Source organism: Gymnodraco acuticeps, unplaced genomic scaffold (assembly GCF_902827175.1).
Source record: "Gymnodraco acuticeps unplaced genomic scaffold, fGymAcu1.1, whole genome shotgun sequence".
Taxonomy (NCBI): domain Eukaryota; kingdom Metazoa; phylum Chordata; class Actinopteri; order Perciformes; family Bathydraconidae; genus Gymnodraco; species Gymnodraco acuticeps.
Genome location: NW_022990558.1, coordinates 2,611,468 through 2,629,770, shown reverse-complemented (window position 1 = coordinate 2,629,770; position 18,303 = coordinate 2,611,468). Strand labels below are relative to the sequence as shown.

The window sequence follows — 18,303 nt, the reverse complement described above, 5'->3', positions numbered from 1 at the left end:
TAATGTGTGTATTCTCAATTGAGCAGTGTTTTCTCCTCCATTTTGTAACATTCTTTGCATGTTGTATTTGTAAGAAAACGTAAAAAAACTGACATCAGAGCAACAAAGTTGCTACAGATATGTGCCTTTGCATGAGTTCATCGCATGTATAAAAAACCCCATTGAGATCTTATAACTACATTGGCTTCTACTAGTTAATCTCCTATCTCTGTGTTAAAGGTCTGTGTCTGAACTCATGCTAGTCGTTACTTCAGTATATCTTTGATTTTGGACCAAGGAATTCACGTGTTGATGATCAATGGAATTCTGTTTATAGAACCCAATATCACAAATATAACTTGTTCAATAAACTTAATCACATGTTGCTTTTAACTATACACAAGGTGTTCTACATCCGCTGAGACCTAAAACATTGGGCGGTTTTTTCACTTTCCAAAAAAAGAAATATATTTCTGATGTTTTTCTCAAAGTGTGCATAAAGGAGATTGATTGGAACAAACGTATTGTCATATATTAAGTCATGGGACAACAATGCCTTCTTCTTAACATAGAATTATGACATTTAAAATATATACATTTATTATTTCTTAAATTGCTGTCTGATCAAAACTCATGTTTGGTCATCTGTAAATATAGCCCTATTATTTTTTTTAACTTGGCTACAAAAAGTTGATGAGTTTTTAAAATGTTAGAGTGATATTATCCTTTATGGTCACTGATACAAAGAGTAGCTCTACTTGCTCAAATGTTCTGCTAAACATGTATGAATAACTCTTTGGCTTGTATTCTAATTGTTTGCATGGACGTCAGATTCTCATCTTCTCTTAACTGCTCTACAGACCTGCCATTTGTTGTTCTGTCAACAAATATTATACTGAAGCTATGTAATGGCATAAACGTGTGATGTTTGAGGAACTTCTGTGCTTTTGTGCCAATGTATAAATGGGTTAAAGGCTGACGGATTATTTTATAGTTGATTTAAGTTTGAGTTAAGTGTATGCAATTTTTGTCTTGAAATGTAACACACAAATTACTTTCAATGAACAATGGAGTAAGTTTGAAAACATATTTGGACATTAGATTTAAGTCGGCTATAACTATTCACTATCTCCACTCAGAAAAAATGCTTTGGTGCAAGACATGAGCTTGGACCAGAACATCTCAGAAATGTGTCTGTAGGACCTGGTATTCCATCCATCCTTGGGTAAACCATCTAGCTGAAACTAATATTGCTTTACTTTCCCCATTGAAATAACTTTTCACCATTTAATGTGCATGCTCTGTTCTGATGAACTAACCCTGCTAATTGAATCTCTTTCTTTTGCTTTTAATTTACACCATTCAAACCTAAGGGAATTATTTGTTTGTTTTGAATCACTTTTCATTTACGTAATTTGGGGTCATGTGGGAAATCTTTTTGAAATGTCACTTTTTGAAATAATTGGTAGTTAACACTGAAAATGATGAGCAAGCTTTGTGTCTCCCCTGCTGTGTGTTAACCAACTGTCTGGTCCCCTTTTCCAAGCTGGAGCACCCTTTGGGTCTGGAGGCTGATGTGACGCCCCAGACGAAGAGGCCCGAACTGGTTAGTTCTCAAGCACAGAGTTTAACAAAGAAGTACCAGGAGACCAAAGAGCTCCTGAAGCTGCAGGAGCTGAAAAAACGCAATATGCAGGCACAGCTTGGCCTTTCGCTTTCTCACTCTCCCATCAAGGATCCGTACTTTTCTGAACTTCCAAATCTATCTATACCGGAAGGCCCACCCCCTGAACTTGTCGAAAAAACAGTTAGCTTCTTGCTTCAGGACAGTGATGAGGCAATTCAAGAATTAGAAGACATGATTGCCGGTAGACCTCTGTCCCTAAAGGAGTTGCCAGAATTATTGAGATTCCATAGTTGTTATGAAGAGACAGCGGAGAAAAAACAACTTCAGAAGCTCTTGGAGACCTGGAAGTACCAGCAGGAGATGGAAAATGAAACGTTAAAAAAAAGTTTAGCCAGAGCAGGAGAAAGCATCCGTGAGTACGAAGCCCGTCTTCTAACCATTGAGGATTTGGTCGGAAGGGTTCAAAATAAAAGTCTAGGAAGCCTAAAAAGTCCCTATGGACCCCTCTCAGAAATTGAAAACCATTCAGAGACAATTGAGATGGACAAAGGGATGCTCTCCCAGAAGGTTGAACTTTTAACTAGTGAAAATGGGGCATTGAAACAACGGTGTCAGGAGATCGTGAACCAACTGACAGAGGCTGACAGAGAAATAGACAGACTTAAAGTTGAGCTGATCAGCCAGCAAGGCGGTAAACAGCATCACCTGGTCATGGAAGAGCTAAAAATACTAAAAGCAGAACTGGCTGAAAACCAGGCAATCTCTATAGACAGGGAGTTTTACGAGAGGGAGCTGAATGAGAAGTCCTTGAGGCTTCATGAAGCTCTGATTACGATGGAGGAGCTCGGCAACACCCTAAAAGAAACTGAGAAGAAACTGCAGTTGAAAGAGGCAACGCTAAAAGGTCTTGGTTTTAACCCAGATTATGAGGAGGAGGAGGAGGAGGAGGAGTTACATCCAGAGGAAGAACTACTTGAATCCTCACAAGAAAAGCTATTTGAGATGGAGGCAAACCTTCATTCTAAAGAAAAGCGCTGTTTGGAACTTGAAGCCAGGAACAGAGAACTAATGACATTGAACCAGGAATCTGAGAAACTCAGTAGAGAGATGCTAAGGGAAGCAGAAAACAAAATGACAATGCTAAAAGAGAAGTTAGAATTGAAGACGGGTAAAGTTGAAAAGACAATAAGCGAATGTGTTGAAGCAGGACAAATGCAAGTCGATAATAAAGGACTGTTAGAGCAAGTGGTAGAAGAGATTGAGAGGAAGTCTGAGGCGATTGATCAGGTTTTAGAGATGTTAGCAAAGGTAGATGTTGATGTAGAGAATACACTCAATTATTTAAAAAGCACTTTATTTAGTTGTTCAAAAGAAGAACAACCCTGTGTGAGTCAGAAAGACATGAGGTTGTTAATAGAGGGAGAGTTCTGGAGCCAGCTGTTGGGGTCATCCATAATCAAACCAGAAGAAGACAGACACAGCTTTGATAGAGGTTTGGCACGACAGATGTTGGCACAGAAGCGCTTGATGCTCTTGATTAGGAGGATTTGTCCACAAGAAAAAGATGAAAGTGAGGAAGTGACAGAGCCAGATTTTGCATCCATGTACAAATGGCTTAATAATGAAACAAATGCTCTGATTAAAAAAGAGTTAAAAGACACCTTGGAGGAAAAGTCAAGTGTTCTGAAACAGATTGTATCCAGTGTGAAATTGGCCAAAGACGACCAGATTTTGTCTTTGGCTATAACAAGCTTTGTTCAAGAACAGAAACCGTCCTCAGATCATCTGTTTGATGCCCTTAAAGAAGCCTACATGTCTTATGTGATCACTAGGCTGAAAGTCCAACATAAACAAGAACTCAAGCAAAACCAGACCAAAGTTGAGAATGGTAGCTTGGATTGTCCAAATTGTCATAAATTGAAAGAAGCCACCAAAAACCTTGAGTTGAAACTGGCATTTATCCAGAGTCAACTTGCCACAGGGCAACACACTTCATCCATCATCCAGATGGAAGGAGAGCCCACAGACTCATTGCACCAATCCAATGAGCTTCATGCCAGGAAGGAACTACAAGAGGTCAAAGACAGCTATGAGAAGGAAGCTGAAAAGTTGAGGCATAAAATAGCTAAGGCCGACGAGATGCTGCGTATTCGCTCAGAAGAAAATGTGAAGGAGATCAACTCCCTGACAAACTGCATGGAGAGTCTTAAGGAGAAGCACGAGATGGAGAGGATGAACCTCATGGAGAGGTTTGACCGGGAAATGGAAGAGCTGAGGAGCATGATGAGTCCATCAAACCAAGACAAGAACTCAGCGGATACCGACAGACTGCCGCATCTCGCCTCAGCCCACACATCGACCCTGAAAGAGCGAATCCGAGAGCTGGTCACCCAGGTCTCGGTCATGACCCAAGAGATGAGACGCCGGGAAGAGCAGGGAGATAATACGACTCTACGACTGAAATACGAGAAAGACCTGGAAAACCTGAAGGTGGAAGCACTCCTTGTCCTTGCCGTCCTGCATCTGTGATGCCTTGTGTTCCTTTGTGGCATTCCCAGATTCCCTTCCTTTCCCAACTTCTACCCCCAATCCTAACCCTGCTCCCACTACTCTTGCTCTTTGTTCTGTAAACCACTTTTCTTCTGTGTTGCATGAACTAACCCCCTTTAGGTTTATGTGATCATTGGCGCTTCAGCAGTCGTGGACTGAGGAACCCATTTTGTTGAAGTTTCATCAGTTTTAGAACTTTTCTGGAACATTATATTAACCCAAAAAGATTCAACACAAGATACTACATTATTCTAATCTACACCAAAGCATCCTATCATATCAGCCTATTCTACTCTGAAATGAGTTCCTCTGGTCTTAGTTCAATGTGCTTATTAATTTAACCGACTGACTTAGCTATGCCACAAACGGTTAAGGGCAATTTTTGAACCCTTTCGAATATTTAAAGTTACTTTTATTATTTGTTTTTGGCCAAAAACTACATTTTGATGGGTCTGAATTATTTGCCTTTCACTGTTTCTGCTAACAGTTTAATTATATCTCTACTTTCTCAGAACAATAGTTACCCTAACCCTTACAATTTTAACCGAATGTCTTCTCACAAGATTTTTCTTGGGCTTTCAAATGCATCTCACGGCCAGCAGCAACTTCAGTTAACTCAGTTATGATGACATGACCTAGTATGGATCTTATATGGTACAACTCCTCGATAACTAAGCCAACAACTTAATTTGCTGGTAAAGGTAGTGACATGTGGTTGAAAGCCATGAATGAAGCTACTAAGTAGACCTTGACTCTATTTAGTTAAAATACAAGTCTAAAAGCTTTGTTGCTTCTTGTAAAAATAAGGCTCAGTGCGCCCAACTAACTGAAATACCCATTTTCTCATATATTCCAAATGGTTTTGGTTTCATGTGAAAGAGGTGATAATATTTTAGTTTTTGGTGCTCAAAGCACCCACCAAAAGTTCAATAGAAAGGTCTTTCTCCATAAACATTCGCAGTGTATTGACACCTAACAGCACCCTTGACCATCCATGAGCACCCTTGACCATCCATGAGGAACAACAACATTGTGCCTCATGGATACTGATCATGGCAACATAGTTTGAGTAACTTTCGCTGGTGAAGTTGTTTAATGTAATATGTTAATGTGTTATGCATCTCTGATGAGATTCACTTAATAGTTCAAACTATTCCAGCTCAAAACCTTAGCAAATATTAGGGTAGTTCAAACAATTCCAGCTCAAAACTTTATCAAATCAATCTAAAACTCAATCTCCATGGCTAAACACTGGTGGAATTTATAGGGAAGAGTGTTTTCTTTATTAGTTTGAACCAACTCTTTAAGGCGTGGTCAAATTGAGCTTCATTTCATTTTTTTGCGTTACACTCCCCCCATGAAAGGACCCAACGAAATTAAGCGTTAGTCCTCCAGTGGGTACGTTTCTCTACTTTCTAGGACTGTCTCTGCCTCAACCCCATTAGGCGCGTTCACACCAGAGTACTTTTACCCGTACTTTTCCCGTTTAGTTCCGATAGTGCCTGGAATCTTGCGTTCACACCAAAAAGAGAACTTAATTCCGAGAACTTTTAACCCCATTTTTAGTGCCTGCTAGAGAGGTGATACTATCCTGGGGAGAAAAAAGTACAAATTTCGTAAAAAGTTTTTTGAAGCCGCCATTGTATTTGCTGGCATTAGCATTATTAGCATTAGCCCCGTGCACCAACGGAGAGAGAATAACTTATGGCAACACAGAAAAAACATGGGAGCGGTGGAGATGAGGAGGTGTCGGCGTTCTGGCGATTTACTCGGAAGGCTTCAGTAGAAGCTGCTGGGACTCCCAGCAGCTTCTACTGAAGCCAGTCACCAACTCCGGGGACTTCCGGCCGGGGACTTAGGGTGGCAGTATACGCCGTGAAGTTGTTTGCGGCCTGCCAGTAAACCCAAAGCAGTAGAAGAATAAGTGACGTCAGCGGCTTCATTTGCGTAATCTTCCCTCAGGGAACTTATTCCGGTGTGAACGCGATCTGTACTTAGTTTCATGGGGGCACTAAGTGCTGGCACTAAGTGCTGGCACTAAGTGCTGGGCACTAAGTACGGCAAAGTACTTGGTGTGAAAGCGGCTATTGGTTCCTACCAAAGACATAATTAGGTGAAAACGGGTCACAAAAAACAAATTGTTTTTATTTTATTTACAACAAATCAAAGTTTAGATACAATAATAACTAACTTAAAACACTGGAGTCTAATTGGCAGTTTGGTCGAGAGACAGTGGTGTTTTAAAGATCATATATTTTAAAGGTTTGTAACTTGTAATGAGGGAGAGTTAAACAGCATATTCGATGTTCACATAATAATCTTATGTCTTTGTTAATCAAATATTCTGCCCTGTCTCAGTCGAGAGTGCATGATCCTGCCATGACCCAGGATATATTTACACACGAGACACAGAGCCTGACATGCTTCTAAATAAAGCTTGTGCGTGGTCTGATGTCAGAGCCGGAAGTTTACATTTGCTCTGTGGGGGAGATGTTTCAGCCTTACAGTGGGTTCCTGGGGCTGTGCTCTCAGGGGGTTTTATCCCTGTGAAAACACACTGAACCTCCATTTCCCCTGTCGGGCTGGAGTTACACTGAGGCAGAGACAGGCCACGGCCCAGCCATGGACTGAGTCCTCAGATTAGTGGCAGTGAATAGAGGCCGGATGCAGGACGAGGTCGTTAGTTGTGCTAGTGGAAAGGCCATTGAAATCCCTTCTTGTGGAAACTTGCACTGTAGTTATAATAGCAGTGTAATGGCTTTTTCTAAACACGTGTTGGTGAGGATTATCCTCCTCTTTCCCTTTTCTCCAATGTACGACAAAAATGCCATAACCTGACAAACATTAAACTGCAGTGTTTCAGATGACCAGATATTCATGATTGATCACCTTAACCTTATAGTCCATAAAAAATGTTTTCCCATAGGCAGTTCAGGATTTGCATATTAGCTGCTGGTAACAGCCTTAGGCTGCCCTCGACAAAAGATGTTCCTAGTCAACCAGTTGTCGTCAGTACAAGCGATTAGCTGATTAGTCGAGTAGTGGTCGCACGTTTGGGACTCATTAATATCAAGGTTTTAGTTTTTTTGGCCAATGGGTGCAAATGTTATACAACATCCCAAAACATTGTCGTTAGGAGAAACAGTTTCGAAACAATACATATACAAAAACACAATTGTGTAATTGCACACATGCAAATAAATTAATAATTTCACCAATTGAACTAAACGCTGCTAGTAAACATGCAAAGCTCAAAACACAATGAAACAGGGACACTAAAAAGTGAGGCACATGTCTGGGACCATGTGTTTTGTGTTTTTATATTTGCGTTGTTTTTTAAAGTGCAGTGTGTTTCTCCCGTCGGCCACCGTACATAAGAGTAGCAGTCTGCCCGTTAGCGACATTGCAAACGTCAGAAGCGGCAGTAATGATTTTAAATGTGTGTTGGAACGAGCTGCAAGGACACCAAATGAACATTTTGTTACATTATTTTCTGAGCACAGTAAAACATTACATAATCACACACAGCTTATGAATGTGTAACTAAGTGGTAACACCAGCAAAATAACTAAAACATTTAAGGTTTAAAAAAAAACAAACACATTACTCAGCTCAGTGTAAATAAGGATTTAAAGGCATCATCAGTGGATGTTTGGCTTTGAATAGGAAATGGTAGCATATACTTTTTGACACCCGCCTCCTCTCTCATTGTCTTTTTATTCCTTCAGTGTATTGTTTATCCTGTCATTCCTCATCTTAACCCATGTTATACTCACACAGGCTCAACTTGCTCGTGGCTAACAGGCTGTGGCTTGCAAGGTCTATGCCAGGGGGAAGAAATGACGATGGAGATGGCTTATATTGTAGAGCAAAGTGTTCCTGCCTTCTCTGCTTATGGGGGCAGGAGAACCTTGGTCTCTGTCCAGATGGGTCGAGAACTCATAGTTGCATCGTATTTCCCGTCCCATAGGCCACCTGTGAGAGGGGCTTTGCTGCCATGGAGGATTCTCATCAGAAGGTGATCGATGAGCTGCAGAAGAAGAACCACAGAGAGCTGGAGAACCTGCATGCGGAGAAGGAGCGACTGCTTGAAGAGGAGACGGCAGCCACCATCGCCGGTAAATCAAATCACCTCACAGAAGAAGCACAGAGATGCTGTCACCCCTAATTTCATACAAAATGTATTTTCTTATTTGCTTGTACTACTACAGTAAACTATTAAACTTGTACGTACTTATTAAAGCATTATTTTTTGTTACTTTAGCAATCGAAGCAATGAAAAACGCCCACCGGTCAGAGCTGGAGAAGGAGCTGGACAAGGCTCGCAAGGCAAACAGCAACACAGAAAACGCAGACATCGAGGAGATCCGCAGGCAGCATGAGTAAGTTGTTCGTAGTTTATATGCCGTATGGTTTGGTGTTGATCAAGGACCTTGACTGTCTTAGTCTGTTTATTTAATGACATGAAGAGTAGTGTAGGATTACAATGAGAAGAGCATGACGACACAAGTACTGTCCTTAATCAGCAGTAGGACTCAAAATGCAAACATATTTAGTTCAATCAGATGCCGTTTGGTTAAAGTGACTTCTCTAAGCGTCAAGTTGAATATATTAGTAAATTCAGAAGTATCCCGGTCATAGTTTGACAGTTACGTTATTAACTAAGTTAGTTACGAGTTGGATTATGACAAACATCCCATGTTACATGAAGGCAACATAAGCCTAAACTTTACTGTGTAATCAGTCATTCTGCTCATTTGCTTGGCTTTCTTTTGGCAAATTAAAAAGGCCCTATTCTGCTCTTTGGGGTTTTCCCTTCCCAGTAGTGTGTTCTATAGGTTTTCGTTCATGTAAATGGTCTGCAAAGGCTCAAATCCCCAACACTTAACTAGGGTTGGGAACCGATAAGAAAATGCCGGGTACAGGGTACCCAAACAAAATACACAATTTCGGTCTGCTTAACGGTTCCTAAACGCGGTAGACCCTGTATTCCACCGGGTCCGTCTGCGCCGCGGCGACCCGGTGGAATACAGGGTAAGGGCAGACTGGCCATCTGTGTGTTCTGGAGAATCACAGAACGGCCGGTCGTCAGCGGGCCGTTGACGACCGGCTCGGTACGCTGACAGCCGGCACCGCCCTTAATTTGTAAGTTACGGTGACAGAGGTCCACAGTTACCCCGCAGCGAGGCTCCCCCCGCCCTCCCGTAGACAGTTCACGAGCTCAGTCACTTCATAACACCAAAGATGGATCGCGGTAAACGCTCTGAAGTGAGGCTCCCCTACACTAAAAGAAAAAGACAAGGCACAGTGTAATGCCTGTTAATAGCTTGCTACAGGCATAGCTTAGTTAAGATAAAGCACAGCTATTATGCAATACATTTGTATTGCATCTATATTTTTTATTTGTAAAAATGTCAGTTAAAGCTTAAAAGAATAAAGATATTTTTGTTATCTAAACGTTTGACCTCTTTCTTTTACAATTTTGGAATCGAAACGGGGAATCGAGCAGAACCGGAATCGGAATCAATACATTTCAAACGATACCCATCCCTACACTTAACCAACATTTTTAAATAAAAATGAATTTGAACACATTTTTTTTTTTTCAAACCGTTAATAATCCTGTATGTCGGTCTGTACTCCCAACAGCAATTGAGCTTTTTAAGACTCTTTTGACTGATCTGACTGCTTCATTAAAGAATGTTCCATCTGATCTGAGTACTGATACAGGATCAGATTGTGCAGCTGTCGCTTATGACTTGCTGGGACATGTGTTAAGAAACTCTGCGTTCAGGCACACCTGCCGGTATTGAGCGTGCTGCAACACTGAACTTGGTGACACGTGTGAGAGCAGTAAGCGAGCAGCTACTGTGTCAGACTGTGACGTCATTCAGGCCCAAATAATACTTTTTATTGGAAAAGAGATGCAGCGTATACTATTTTTAGCTAAATAGCTCTCCAGTATAAACACTTTTTACCCTTATTTAAATTATTAAATCATTGTCACTTCGCCACTGAGAACGTTCATAGGAATGCTGTATCCAGTTCTCTTTATTTTATCATTTATTTGGCGACTTTAGTTGCTAGTTACTTTGCACATTCATGTTGTTAATGAAAAAATGTAATCAACTAAGGAATAATTATTTTATAAAAGTGCAGATCATAACAAACAATACATTACAACATCAACACAAACAGTCGGCTTGGCCATACACCAACAAACAAAAAAGCAAACGCACAATAACCTCATTCTCTTCAGGTCAGAATAAAGACAATGAGTAAAGCAAATATATGTAAAAAAGGATTTGGGTCTTATTCTGGAATATCCGGGAAGGTCATCCTCTTTGCATAGGCAAAGAAAGGCCCCCAGACATTTGTATCAACTAAGGAATTATGACATTATAGGATAAGAAGTTATTAAAAGTTAGTACCAGCTGCCAAAGTAAAATGATGCACACAATATTGGGTCAATGATTAGAATCCAGTGATACAATGTTGTGTAATGGCCATTCTGCGTAATAAGTCCTTTAGTAAACCTGAACCTGGAGCTGTATTTGCATCCAGTTCCCCCTGAACCCCAGCTGGTGGTATTGGATGTTCTCTCAGGGTGCTCCTGTGTTGTGTTTCAGGGAGGAGCTGTGTTCCTTCCAGCGGGAGATAGAGGTGTTGTCGGAGCAGTATTCCCAGAAGTGCCTGGAGAACGCCCACCTGGCCCAGGCTCTGGAGGCCGAGAGGCAGGCCCTCCGGCAGTGTCAGAGGGAGAACCAGGAGCTCAACGCACACAACCAGGTACACACACACACACTGTGAACACACATTCACAGTTTTGAGTGCAAAAGAAAGCACAACAGCTCTCCTTTCAAACGTTTTAAGCTTCTTCTTCTTCGTGCCCGTTTTTAGGAGCTGAACAACCGCCTCGCAGCAGAGATCACTAAGATGCGCTCCATGACGTCTGAGGATGGAGTAGGAGACTCAAACATCACAATACAGGGGAAAGAGCTCTACGAGTTAGAAGTAAGGCAAATATCACAACATATAACAATACATCTGTGCCAGGGATGTTTTGAATAGTGCTCCTTAGGCAGGATATTGCAACGTCTTGTAGCCTACTTTACATTTCTCTTACTTTCGTGACCAACTTGTTACACATTTTACAGGCCATCTTCACAAAATGACACAAAGATACAAATATAATTGATGCAAATGTATATATAGAACAATTAAACTCCAATTCTGCCCCTCCCCATCCCACTCCTCTTGCTGCTCCACACCAATGATAGGTTTTGTTTGTTGTAATCGTATAAGTGTATCTATTCACACACCTTTTTACATAACATTTAGCCTTTATAAGAAATAAGGTGATAGGGATTTGTTTGGCTACAGTTAAGTTAAAGCTTTTCTGAGGCTTTAATTAGACTAAGATAAAGAGAAGAATCATTGCAGAGTAATACAGTTTTGGGAGACACAGTATCTGAACCTCAATGATATCAGATTCTATATCAGTCATTGTCTGTATATCTTTTTCATTTCATCTTTATTTCCAGGTGATGCTGAGGGTGAAGGAGTCTGAGGTCCAGTACTTGAAGCAGGAAATCAACTCCCTGAAAGACGAGCTCCAATCTGCCCAAAGAGTACGTTGTTTTATCTGTTAGCAGTCCTTTTTACCGGGGACCTCCATGAATTCCTCGCTGACAGGCAGCTTGATTACCCTTTATCTGAAATGCCGAACATTGTGTTTTTCAGGACAAGAAATATGCAACAGATAAGTACAAGGACATCTACACGGAGCTGAGCATCGTGAAGGCCAAAGCCGAGCGGGACCTGGGCCGGCTCAGAGACCAGCTGCAGCTCGCCCACCAGGCGCTGGGAGAGGCGTCGCTGGAAGAGGTGGAGCGGGGGGGATACGGTACGGACAAAAGGAAATCCAGTCGGCCTCTTGAAAGAACGATTTAAGGCTCTGTGTCTCTGTGACACCTGCTTGAACAAGTGGTCAAAGTCAGATGTATCAAACTCTCTAAACTGCAAAAACGTTCTTGTTATAAATGAAATAATAAGGAGGTGCATGTTTGGGAGATTTGACGAGCATATTTAAGGCTGCCTGTTCCAATCCATTTGTGGGTTTGATGTGGCATCATTTTAAAAACAATGAGCCAACTAGGGGAGATGTGAGGCTGTTGAGAAAATAAGGCAGTAGGGATGTTAAGGATAGTTTCCTTCATAATTACCCTCAGCCCAAAAATACCAATAAAAAACGTTTTCTTTTAATGAACAGAGTATTTTCGTTTTTTCATCTTTATTTTATTTTTTTATTTTAGTATCTTCATTTTGGGCTTAATTTAAATACTTATTTTTTGGATAGTAATAATAGAGCAATCACAGGAAATAAAGTAGAATTTAAGTCACAGTTATGTTCCCCTTGTTGTGAAGGGAAGGCTTTCTGAAGACATCTGGTATGGCATTCATTCATTTAGCTAGAGATAGGTGGTCCATTTACGAGATGGCTCAAATCACTTAAACATGCTCAATAAGAATGAATCTGAGGGTTCTTTCATGAGAACAATTGTGTGTCAACCTTTTCTCCACTGTTTCTCATTATTTCAACTCTGATACTATTCCTCAGTAGATATCATGAAGTCCAAAAGCAACCCTGACATCCTGAAGATGGCGGCTGCTGCAGCCAAACGCTCAGAGCGCACACTGAGGTCAAAGGTGGGTTTCCTGCAAACTAGCCATCAGTCCTTCAGCCCTCTGTTAATGCTGGATATTCATGGATCTGTATCACCCATTGTCATATTGCTCAAGCAGCAATACATTCAAAACTGACAGAAAAAAGTCCTGTTTTGACATTTTAAAGTCTCCCACCAATCACAGGCTGAGATTTTAAATCACCTACTGCCATCTACTGGTCACCTGCAAAGTTGCTGTTATTTCTTTTTTTGTGACTCCATCAAAAGTGCAGCTACAAAGTGAACCCCTTGGTAGTCTAACACACACTTGCTGGTGTGTTTTCCCCCTTCTGTCCTCAGTCTGTGAATCGAGACATGCCCTGGGACAGTTAGGGCTGCAGAGGACGTGTAGGCTCCTCCCCCTTCTCCTTTAGGTAAACCAGACGCACAAACAGGCGGTGAAAACACTTCCTCTGTCCTCCGCCTCTAAAGCACTTCTTCTTCTTCACATTATTGAACAAATATCAGATAGACATGTGACGGTGAAGAACGAATGATAATGGATGAGATTACTAATCTGTCTGTCGTTTCACCTTAGTGGTGATATGTGTTGTGAATGAGTTGCTTACTATGGAGTCCCAAAACCAACAAAGACCAGCAAAAAGTGAGCAAATAGGTCAAATGCTACGTAGCTTTAGTCTGATTTTATATTATAAATAAGGAATCATTAAACAACACGATAAAGTCAAAGACATGTACACAGACACCATTCTTCCACAAAGTGGCCTCAGTGTGTCTTGCTCGTTGACAGAATAAAACTGGCAAAGTCACTTAAGTACATTTACTCTTCTCCACACTGGGTGTAGAAGAGTGTTGGGGCTTCCATAGCACACTGGGTGGAGAAGAGTGTTGGGGCTTCCATAGCACACTGGGTGGAGAAGAGTATTGGGGCTTCCATAGCACACTGGGTGGAGAAGAGTGTTGGGGCTTCCATAGTACACTGGGTGGAGAAGAGTGTTGGGACTTCCATAGCACACTGGGTGGAGAAGAGTGTTGGGGCTTCCATAGCACACTGGCTGTAGAAGAGTGTTGGGGCTTCCATAGCACACTGGGTGGAGAAGAGTGTTGGGGCTTCCATAGCACACTGGGTGGAGAAGAGTGTTGGGGCTTCCATAGTACACTGGGTGGAGAAGAGTGTTGGGACTTCCATAGCACACTGGGTGGAGAAGAGTGTTGGGGGCTTCCATAGCACACTGGGTGTAGAAGAGTGTTGGGGCTTCCATAGCACACTGGGTGGAGAAGAGTGTTGGGGCTTCCATAGCACACTGGGTGTAGAAGAGTGTTGGGGCTTCCATAGCACACTGGGTGGAGAAGAGTGTTGGGTCTTCCATAGCACACTGGGTGGAGAAGAGTTTACAAACAACTCATGTGGTGATTGGGCTCTTATGATTCCGTTATACAGATGTAATCACTGGGCGACAACAGATTCACACTGACAAAGGGAAACACTGCCTGCTCAGAAACAGCATGTCTGTACATAGGAAGTCATGTTCTTTATTAACGTCTGCTTTCTCTCTCTCCCCCCCCAGAGTCTGAGGGAAGGGCTGACAGCCGAGCAGAGACTCCACCTGTTTGAAAACAAAGAGGCCAAGGAGTTCTGACAGTGACGCATCACGTCTTCTTACCTTGCTGCATGTTTAGAAGTCCACTATATTTTAGCTCTGTAATGACTCATTTAGTTACACTACACACTGGTCACACAACACAGATCATGTATTATTATTAAAAACATGTCTAGATTTTGCATTCCATGCACTTCAGTTAACTGTGACATTTTTTTGTATCGTTTATTTTTTTGCTGCCATGTCTTACTGTAAATACAGTTTTTAATTGTCATGCATACACTAAAACTATGAGTGTGTAAGCTACTGTTTTAACTCCCTAGACTATTGCTTGCCAAAGGCATACATGTGATGTTTAAAGGCTAAACACAACTGCATAAGGAGTAGTGCATATTAAAAGCATAGGAATGAGTCTGGCGTTGTTCTAACGCTCCATCATCATTCCAGCACAGATGGAGGTGTTGCTCGGTGAAAAAAGCTACTAAACTCAAATGCTCGTCTGCATTTGAAAACAAAATGTTGCTTCAGCGCCTGACTGACATCATAGATGTTCCCCGCTATCCTCGGATCAATCTGAGACACCCGTTGAAATGCGACAGCTTAATGCATTCGGATGGGATTCACTGACTCTAATTTAAATATATATATATATGAACATTTATATAGATATTTTTCTTTCTCTAACTGCAATCATCGGTCCAGCTGTATGGGAGTTGTTTGTAGTCGTGTTCAGTGGCAGTCCCTTTAGTATTTATTTGAACGGTTGGGATTTTTCTTTCACATGCCCATTCCTTTGTACTCTATTATTGTAAATATAAAGCAAATATACACCATCTGACTACAGGTTTATTAGCAATAAATATTTTTGCACCCTTTTTGTTGTGTTCTGAATTTTTTTTATTACTTTTTCAACACTGAACAAATATAACAATTTAAGACATGATAATCCAGTTTTCCATTCAATTGCTGACCATACAGACATGTGATGATAACAAACAGCACTCAGATTGAATGATTTATCGTTTTAAACTTAGACCTCTGGCTTTTTAAATATCAATATTAAACTGATCTTCGGGGCAGACAAGCTTTCAAAAAACATCAGGGGTCATAAACTGTGCTGAACATTGAGGTCAATGGAAGCCCTCTTTCTGGTCCACATGAAAATACTTTTGGTCCTATAAACATTAAAGTGGGGCAATAGAAAAACAATGGGGTATATTCTTCAACTTTAAGAACGCCATCTGAACTCAGAGCTGTTAAACAGTCAGTTTTCTATGTCCTTCGGGTGCTTAATTCCTGTACTTGAGACCTTTTCTCACCTTTTTTGTTGTGCTCTCTATCTCTGTTTCTTATCCTACATTTTCACCCTGGACTAGAGGGAAAGCCTTTTCAGCTCTGTTTCTTACTATATTCTTCCTACCCCGTTTACCTTGAACTATTCTAGGAGAGTGTGTTGACGTTGACTCGTTGGGCCTTTCCTCCTGTACTTGTTTGTTCCCCAGTTCTTTCCTTTAACTGAATCTAGGAGAGGGCATTTAGGCCTCTCTACTTCCTTCTTTTGATTAGTTTTAGTTTTTCACCCCCTTTCCCTTGAACTAATTTATACGGGAGAGTGCATTTACGTAGTCACGTTGTGCCTCTCGGCGTATACTTTGACTTTCTGTCTCTTTGGAGAGTGCTAGTACGTTGGATACGTTGGGCTTTTTCACTGTTGTCCCTCTTCACTAGTATCCCGTGTCCCGTCTTCATAATTTGGGTCTTCATAATTTCCACCCTATTCTAAGGGGAAGCATGATGGTGCCTTTTCTTTTCAATTTCTGGCTTTGTGTTTCTTCACCTCTTACTCGTTTAATATTTAGGAGAGTGCATTTACGTAGTCACGTTGTGCCTCTCTTCCTCTGTTTCTGGCTGTTCTTTTCATACCCTTGTTTATCTGAGAAGAGAATAAATACTATTCTAAAAGGAGCTGACACATGGTGTCTCTTCACTTGTACACTTGAGGGGTCAGAGTTTATATGGTGAGGGATTCCATGAGCGATATGCGCCGGCCTGTGCCTTTACCTTGAACTTCTAATAAAACTGCTCGGGTCTTGATAGATTGAGTGGGGAAGTTCATGAGATCTTTCTAGAGGGTTATCAAGAATAACTTTTATCCAATGACCTTTTCCCTCTCTGTCTGTGTCTGTGTATTCTCTTGTTCCGATTAACCCAGCCAAATCTTTTTTCTTGTTCTGTATCTATATCTACGCCGGGATCCGGAGTCGAGGCTGATCCTCTTGCTGTAGTCCTGTGTCTTGGATCCTCTATCCTGAGTTCTGGATTAAGTCGTGGAGTTCGGGTCGTGGCTGAACCTGTCTCTGCGGTCCTGCCTTGGGTCTTGTCTTGCTGCTTCCCTGATGGCTTCCTCAGGATTGTAGCTGACATCCTCGTGGATTCATCTTCTTATTACAGACACATGCATTTCCTAACATTCGGTATATATGCTGTAAAATGTATTATCTCTTCGATTTACACACGGCATCTATTGCACGTCTGTCCGTCCTGGGAGAGGGATCCCTCCTCTGTTGCTCTCCCTGAGGTTTCTCCCATTTTTTCCCCTTAAACTGTGGGTTATCTCTGGAAGTTTTTCCTTGTACGATGTGAGGGTCTAAGGACAGAGGGTGTCGTTTTTCTCATACTGATATTCTGAACAATCTGTGCTGTTGTATTTGCTGTAAAATGTCTCTACTGTAGGCTAATTTTATTATATGTACAGCACTTTGGCTCGACCAAAAATCGTTTATAAATGTGCTATATAAATAAAACTTGATTTGATTTGATTCTCATTGTTGTACCAACTTTAAAATGTTAGGATTAGGTTACTTTTAAATCAATCAATCAATGTTTATTGTAGGGCTGTCAAACGATTAAAAATGTTAATCAGATTAATCACAGTTTAAACATTTATTAATCATGATTAATCACCATTCGAACTATGTCCAAAATATGCCATTTATTTATGTATATTGTTGTGGGAATGGAAAGATAAATGAAAGAAGGCGGATATATCCATTTAACACAGTATCTATGTTTATTATAACATTTTTCTGCGTGTCAAAATGAAAGACAACCCACACACCTATCAATCATCAAACCGTGGGGTCTTAATTCATTACGTGTTGATTTCTATCAACGGGGGAGTACTTCAGGAAAGTCGACAGAGGGGGGGGGGGGGGCGGCGGCGGCTAGTGGAGTACTTCGTGACCACAGAGTGTGAACGTTGTGATCAGCTGTTTTAGCTCAGTTCTCCAGTGAAGGGGGGGGGGAGTCTCCCTCCGCAGCCGGTTGGCGTAGTTTTGGCACAATTCCGTTGTACAGACCGACGTTAACAGCAGCCCTGTCTGTGCACACGGAGACCGACTCTGTCGTCCGGTGATCTAACCGCCTTCTGGAAAAGCTTCACAAGTACGTCGGTACGCAAATGCGCTTTGTGACACAAGTGACGGTACGCATTTCAGATTACGCACATAACCTGCGTACCAGTTATGTGCACCCCTGTACTACAGCAAAAGTAACAACACCACGCCGTTATCAAAGATGTTCTATTGAGAAGACGATCACTACGTGACAAAAGTTTTCAAAACCGTGGCTACTGAAATCAATCTTACTAACTGCTGTCTGTGCAATTTACTCCGCGAGTTGGCAGACTTTATTTTGCTTACTTTAACATCATTTTTCATGGTGGGGCTAAGCCATTTCTTGGTATGGCTGTAGCCTACCCCAGCCATACCCTGGCGCTGCCACTGGTGGCACGTATGGGGCGGGCCATTCTGCACATGCGTTAAATGCGTTAAATATTTTAACGCAATTAATTCAAAAA

General features: G+C 41.5%; 1 protein-coding gene across 1 annotated transcript in view; it reads left to right on the top strand.

The window, feature by feature from the left end:
• mprip (myosin phosphatase Rho interacting protein) overlaps window positions 1-15,319 on the top strand; it is a 44,737-nt gene extending 29,418 nt beyond the window's left edge. The window contains 9 exon segments of the mRNA XM_034227482.1: window positions 1,526-4,096; window positions 8,127-8,274; window positions 8,421-8,538; window positions 10,786-10,945; window positions 11,057-11,170; window positions 11,701-11,787; window positions 11,900-12,062; window positions 12,777-12,865; window positions 14,412-15,319. Of these exon segments, the coding sequence (XP_034083373.1) occupies window positions 1,526-4,096; window positions 8,127-8,274; window positions 8,421-8,538; window positions 10,786-10,945; window positions 11,057-11,170; window positions 11,701-11,787; window positions 11,900-12,062; window positions 12,777-12,865; window positions 14,412-14,483 (3,522 nt within the window). The 3' untranslated portion in view covers window positions 14,484-15,319.
• Window positions 15,320-18,303: the final 2,984 nt, after the last annotated feature.